The sequence below is a fragment of the Fukomys damarensis genome, unplaced genomic scaffold (genome assembly GCF_012274545.1).
Source record: "Fukomys damarensis isolate Sample0158 unplaced genomic scaffold, DMR_v1.0_HiC HiC_scaffold_17, whole genome shotgun sequence".
Lineage (NCBI taxonomy): Eukaryota > Metazoa > Chordata > Mammalia > Rodentia > Bathyergidae > Fukomys > Fukomys damarensis.
In genome coordinates this window covers 3,124,716-3,131,880 of record NW_022900929.1, presented here as the reverse complement: position 1 = coordinate 3,131,880, position 7,165 = coordinate 3,124,716, and the positions used below count along the sequence as shown (strand labels likewise).

The 7,165-nt window shown below is 44.5% G+C and overlaps 1 protein-coding gene across 7 annotated transcripts in view; it reads left to right on the top strand.

Annotated features, from left to right (window-relative positions):
* Positions 1 to 6: 6 nt before the first annotated feature.
* Positions 7 to 7,165, top strand: part of Iqce (IQ motif containing E) — a 48,996-nt gene continuing 41,837 nt past the window's right edge. For 6 of the 7 annotated variants that reach the window (XM_010642797.3, XM_019210471.2, XM_010642795.3 and 3 more), the window contains exon 1: positions 7 to 133. In XM_010642797.3, coding sequence (XP_010641099.1) covers positions 107 to 133 — 27 coding nt within the window. In that variant the 5' untranslated portion in view covers positions 7 to 106. Of the gene's footprint in view, positions 134 to 163; positions 346 to 7,165 lie in introns of those variants that run through there. The other variant, XM_010642802.3, reaches the window with a different exon arrangement.

Genomic DNA, 7,165 nt, shown 5'->3' with positions numbered 1-7,165 from the left:
TGCCACGACAACCGTAAAGTCCGGCGCCAAGGTTTCGGTAGGCCTGGCTGACTTCGAACCTAGACTGCAGATCCCCGCGCCGTGGAGGCCCAGCAGCACTGTAACCATGAGCCTGGGAACGGCCTCTGAGACAGTAAGATGCTGTGACCTCCCTCGCGCTCCAGGGGCACGGGCACGGGCGGCGGGAGGCCGGGAAGCGGCTACGGCGGCCCGATTGTTACCGCACAAGGCTGTCAGCCGCCGTCGACCCCCGGCCTCCAGCTCCCGCCTGCGCTCTCGAGCCCACCGCTTCCTGGGAGCCCTCCAGGACTGCTACTCCCGCGAACCTGCCGCCGCGACTGGTCGGTGAGGAGCGAGGCCTACTGCTTGCTGTCGAGGGCCTCTCGGAGGCGGGGTTCCGCTCTGCCCCCTACCCTTGCCGTGGGCGGACAGCGGGGCGCGAGTCTCCATGGAGCGAAGGCCTCCTGTGTGAAGGAGCCTGAAGGAGAACTAGCTGCGTTCCAGTGGGGGAGGGCGAATTAACAGGCGGTTAATAAGGTCTCGGCAGAGAGTGGAATGTGACCCAGGAGAGCTGCTGTAGATGTGGGGCCCGGACACCCTCTTTGTGGTGTTGCTCTTGTTCGTGCCTCACAAATACTGAAGGCTACAGCTGGGAAAGGCCTGGAGTATGAGAGCAGCGGTGCAAAGGCTTTGGGGTGGAACAGTGTAGCATGTTCCAGTGATTGTTGGCATCAGGCTGGGTGAGGAGAGTGAATGGAAGGTGAGCATAGGCTTGGTGGTGGTGGAGCGCCTTGAGTTTATTTTTTCTTGGGGGTGCAAGAGAAGCCAATGGAAGGTTCCATAACTGCCGCAGGACTCAAAGGGCTGTGGGGAGCCCACCCAGGGTGGGTCCCTGTCCTGCTGGCCAACGTGGAGCAGCTGCAGTCCATACTTCTCCCACAAGGCACCCCTTTCCCATCTCTTCCCCAGGACCTGCCTGTCTATACCCGCCCTGAGTTACTGTCCCTTCACCCACTTTCCCTTCTCCCCCACCAAATCCAGGGCCTCGTGCTAGCTAGGCAAATGAGCCACACCAGCCCTCCTTCTACTTTAAGAAAAGCACTGCTTCTGTTCTGATTGTGAAAGTAATCCATGCCTGTTATAGGAAATTTGAAAAACTATCCAGAATCTGGCTACCTACAGAAAATCAGCTAACATTTGTTGTCTTTTCTTCTAATATTTTTCAGTACATCTTTTCCCTGTACATTTTAAAAAACTGAGATCATGTTTATGTTGTCTTGTGAACTTTGCCATTTACTTTTATGTTAGCACTTTCCATATATTTTTAAAGACATTTCAAAAATTCTAACCCTATTTTATTTATCCTTTTTCCTGTTTTTATTCTGAGTTTTTTTCCTGTTAGAAACAATGTTGCTATAAAATTGTGTATATATACTATACATGTCAGGCCCTGTCCTAGTTTCTGAGGACACAAAAACTAGGACCTGGTGCCCCCCTGGTGCCTCTAGGGATTCAGTCCCATCCAAGACTCAGCCTCTGCCCAGGCTGCCTGGCTTGTGGGTCTTTAGCTGAACTTGGCTGTGTTTCCCTAAACCTGAAAGAACTTCTTGAAGGGAAGAGGCTTCCAAGTCCATCTGTTTCCCAACCCTTGGAGCAGAGTATCTCTGGGCATGCTTGTGAGGCTTTAGGAGCCCCTCCTGAGGCCTGGCTAGGCCTGGTTCCAAAGAGCCCCTGGACTGCATGCACTCCAGGAGGGAGTGGCACAGGGAGGATCACAAATGGTTTGAGAGACACACTTGCTTGTGAAGGGGGTCATGGTGCCCAGGAGAGATGAGCAGCGCACTGGTGAGTTTTCATGTCTGTCTGACTCTGTGACATCAGCTGTGCTCCCTGGACCTCCCCCTGGCTGAGACCTAATCTCACACCATGAGGCATGAGAGGTCTTGGCACCTGCCATCCAACAAGGAGGCTGGCACAGGTCCTGTCCCCCTGGAGTTTGGGCAGATCCTTGGCCCCAAACCATGCCCAAAGACCCTGTGAACCGTGAGCAACATCAGCTGTCTGTGTTTTTCCTTTCAGAAACTCCAGCAGGTAGAGTTCTCAGAACTTGAGGACTGGGGGATGTGTGGGGACCAAGCAGGCAGGCCTGTAGGGTTTGGCCTCCCAGGAAATCGTTAGGTTACCACTCTCCTCTGCAGATGAAAGAGTACTGTTCATCCCTCTCCCACCTACATGAAATTGAGATTTTCAAATTCACCTATAACTGTCTTCCACTGAGCATGGTGGTGGATGCCTGTAATCCCAGCACTTGGGAGGCTGAGACGGGAGGATTGCTGTGAGTTCGAGACCAGCCTGGGCTATATAGTGAGTTCCAGGTCAGTCTCAACTACATAGTGAGACCCTGTCTCATAAAACAAAAACAAAACTGTCAGTCTTCCATTTCATGCACAAACTGTATTTGTTTATTCCAGTTTTAGTATATGTGCTGCTGAAGCAAGCACTATATTTATTACTGCTCTGAGCAATGGCTGTTTGGCAGCCGTTTCATTTTTTTTGGCAGCAACTTTTCACATTTTCTTTTAGCATGTGAGCCTTTAATTCACTGGACATTATTTTGGTATCAGGTGAAAGGTATGCATCCAACGATTTCCCCCCGACAGCCAGCCAGTTATCTTAACTTCATGTGGGATAACTCATTCTTTGCCTTTGAAAAATTTTTTTCCTGGGATTGGAATCCAGGGCCTCATACATTCTGGCCAGGTGCTCTTATCACTGAGCTACATTCCCAGGTATAAAACATCTTATTAAAATATGACTCTCATGCTATAAAATTGACTCATTTAAAGTGTACAGCTCAATAGATTTAGTATAATCAGAACACTTTTCATATAGTAGTCATTTGTATATCTTTGGAGAAATATATATTCAGAATTTTTGCCCTTTTTAAAAATTGGGTTGAGGGCTAGGGATGTAGCTCAGTGATAGAACACTTGCTTAGCAAGTGCAGGATCTGGGTTCACTCCCTAGCACAGAAAAAAATTGGATTTTCTTTTTATTATTGAGTTGTAATTATGAGTTCTTTATATATTCTGCATAGTAATCTGTTACCAGATATGTCAGTTGCAAATAATTTCTGCCATTCTGTGTCTTGTCTTTTACTTTCTTGCTGACCTCATGACTTAGTTGCTTTCTCATTATTGTGACAAAATACCAACATCTACAAGTTAAAGGAGAAGCGGTTTATTTCAGCTCATAGTTTGTAGAGGTTTCAGTCCATAGTCAGCTGGCTCCAAGGCAGGGTGGCACGGCAGAGGAGAAAGAGCTCATGATAAAGCAAGCAGAAAGCAGTGAGACTTCCTTCTTTCCCTTTTTATTCATTTCAGGCTGCAAGCCTATCGGCTGGTGCCATCCACACCTAGGGCGGATTTCCCCTCTTCAGTAAATCTGTCATCCACACTCAGTAAACCTATCACTGGGCTAATCCAGTATCACACCCATGATCTAATCACTCCCAGAAGCTCCACCTATGAGTACATGAGGCTTTGGGGGACATCTAGATATAAGTCATTACACCTCATTTATTAGTTTTTGTGTTTTTTGTATTAAACTGGTACTCTTTATAGAAAAGAAAGTTCTTAATTATAATACAGCTTTGATACAGTTTAGTTTACCTAATTTTTTCTTTCATTCTTTTATTTTTTCTCATTTATTTATTTTTGAGATAGGGTCCCACCATGTAGTTCAGGCTAGCCTCATTCACTTATGTGGCCTAGGCTGACCTTGAATTTGCAGCAGTCCTCCTACCTCAGCTTCAGTAATTCCCACTGGAATTACAGGGATGCACTACCATACCCAGCTTCTTTTTTTTTTTTTTCTTTCTTGGTACTGGGGATCAAACTCGGGTTCTTACGCTTGGAGGGCAGATGACAGAACCACTGAGCTAAATCCCTGGCCCTATACCCAGCTTCTTTCACTCTTTTAGAGTTATAGTGATACCTCAATTCACGAACTTAATTCTAGAATCATGGAAAGAATTAAGCTCATGAACCAAAGCACCACTGTACATACAAGAAACCATTCCCTGATACCAAGTTCATAGAAATTTCTATGTTTTCTGCTAAGAGTTTTATGGTTTTAGGTCTTACATTTAGTCTGTGGTGCATTTTGAGTTATTTCTCTTGTGTATATTATCAGGGAGAGGTTCTTTTGCATGTGAATGTCCACTAGTCTCAGCACTGATTATCCCAGCACTACTCTTGTTTCTCCTAATGCATAGTCTTGGCACCCTTTTCAAAAGCTAGTAGATCATAAATGTAAGGATTTTATTTCTAGGGCCAGGGATTTAGCCCAGTGGTTCTGCTGCCTGCCTCACAAGCGCAAGGTCCCAAGTTCAAGTTTTTTTTTTGTACCGGGGATTGAAAACTCAGGACCTTGTGCTTGCCAGGCAGATGCTGTGCCACTGAGCTAAATCCCCAGTGTATATGATTACTCATGTGATATGTGCTATACAGAAGTGCAAGTGCTACGAGATCAGTTTTTTGTTTATTTGTTTGATTTTTGGTACTGTGGATTGAACTTGCACTTGCAAGGCAACACGTGGTGCCACTAGGCTAAATTCCTGGCCCTACAGCTTCTGAGATAATGATGAGTTTTTAGTCAAGATAGTGTTTTACACTGATTTTGGTGTGTTAAACCAACCTTCCATTCATTTGTGAGATAAATCATTCATGGTCATAGTATACTATCCCCTCCTTGGTATAATCCTTTTTATATGTTGCCAGATTCCATTTGCCTAGTATTTTGTTGAGGGATATATGTATGTATTCAAAAAGAACCTGATCTGTAGTTTTCTTTTCTTGCAGTATCTTTATCTGGTCTGGTGGCAGAGTAATGCTGGCTTCATGTAGTGATTTGGAAGGTTTCGCTACTTTTCTAATTTGTGGAAGAATTCATGAAGGATTAGTGTCAATTTACCTTTAAGTATTTGGTGGCATTCACTGGTAGGATCATGTAGCTCTGGGCTTTTTCTGAACTTTTTTTTTTTTTAACCAGGGATTGAACTCAGAGCCTTGGGCTTACAAGGCAGGCAGTGGCACCACTGAGCTAAATCCCCAACCCCTCTTATTCCATATTTTGATAATTTAGTGTCTTAACTCTTGATCAATCTTGATAAATGTTTGTCAATTTTGTTGATCTTTTCAAAGAACCTCTTTTGGTTCTATTGATTTTTTTCTAGCTCATGTAGTCTCTAACCTTTATTAATTATTTCCTGTACCTGCTGTAAGTTTACTTTTCTCTTTTTGCTTTCTGAAGGTGAAAAGTTATTCACCTGAGATCTTTTCTGGGTAGGTGTTTGTAACAACAAATGGTCCCTCTGGACATATCTTTCATCCTGAGGTAGGAGATGAGATTATTGACCTGACATGACTTCTTAAACGTGGACATTTACAGATATGTGTTTCCCTTTGGGCCCTGCTTTTCACCTGAGTATTTTCTAACTTACCCCCTTGGTTGTATAGGAACGTGTTGTTTAATTCTGATATTTTTGAATTTATAATTTTTTCTCATGTCAATTTCTCCTTTCTGTTGTGGTTAGAGAATGTACATTGGCATGATTTCTTACTTTGAGACAGGGTCTTGTTAAGTCCCTAAGTTGTCCGGGATTAGCTCAAATTTGGGATCTTCCTGCCTTAACCTCCCAGAATGCTGGTGATAAGTGCTATGCAATAAGACAGGCCCTTGCCTTGCCTCCATTTTTTCCCACAGAATGTTTTGTTTTGGAAATTAAGTTTGTGTTGCTGGGCTCCTGCCCATGGTATCAAAATGGTTTGTGAGTGTTTGAACTGTGTGACCTTTCAGGAAGGTTCTGTTAAGCTCTGCCTCCTCACAAAAGAAGGTTCTATTAAGCTCTGAAGGTTCTGTTAAACTCCTCCCCTTTACTTCAGGAATGTTCTGTAACTCCGCCCCCCCTTCATTGAGCATGCTCACATAGCATGTGTTTCAGGAATGTTCTGTAACTCCACCCCTTTACTTCAGGAATGTTCTGTAACTCTGCCTTCCTCCTTCATTGAGCATGCTCACTTACTCTATAGATCCCTATGTAAGGAGGCTCTCCTTTCTGGTAGAGTGCTCAGACCCCGCTGAGCCCTGTGTAATAAAGATTTTTTCTACCTCTTCTACTGACCATTGGATTCTTGAGTCTTCAAAGTATGGGAGCTGTGACTCAGAGCTGCCACACTGAGCTGTAAAGCTCAGCTGTGGCTCAGAGCTGTCGCACTTGGCTGTAACACTGAGCCATAACACTTGGCTATAGCACTGAGCTGCTCTACTCTGCCACAACACTGGAATTACAGGTTTTGCCACAAGACCTGGCTTTGCCTTGGTGCTTTTGTAATTTCCATTGTTAATGGTCCCTATGTTAACTCACCAAGTTGACACACTGTCATTTAATTAGTTAAGCACTACCTTTGTGGCTCTCTGAACACCTTGATGTGGCTACTCTTTCTTCTTGCCTGCACCTTCTGTCATAGCAGTTGTGGTTCCAAATAAAAGTCTTGTCTAACTGTCAGCACCACATTGTAAATCACTATTCTGAACGAAGTTTTAAACATATTTTGCTGTCTGTCTTTTTAGGACTTCAACCTTAGTTAACACAGACACCTTCTTCTCTTTGGGAAGTACCTACCCTTCCAGGGCCTAGGGTCTGGCCCTGGTGTTAGATGGTGAGGCTTTCCTTGTACCCCCCTTGGTCAGGGCACATTCACTGCCATTAAGAAGACAGGAAGCTTTGTAAGCCCACTGTCTCCTCATAGAATAACGTATGTGCTAATTAGGATTTGTTTTTTTTTTTTTTTTTTCTCTTTTTTTTTTTTTTTTTTTTTTTTTTTTTGGTTTTTTAAGACAGGGTCTCACTATGTAGTGAGACTGACCTGGAACTCACTATGTAGCTCAGTCTGGTTTCGAACTCACAGCGATCCTCCTGCCTCAGCCTCCCAAGTGCTGGGATTACAGGCGTGCACCCCCATGCCCGGCCTTAAATTTTTTTTTTCTTTTAATGCCGAGGATCGAACTCTGGCCCTTACGCTTGCAAGGCAGGCAGCAAAACCACTGAGCCAAATCCCCAGCTCCATGTTTTTTTTTTCTTTTCTTTTCTTTTTTTTTTGTT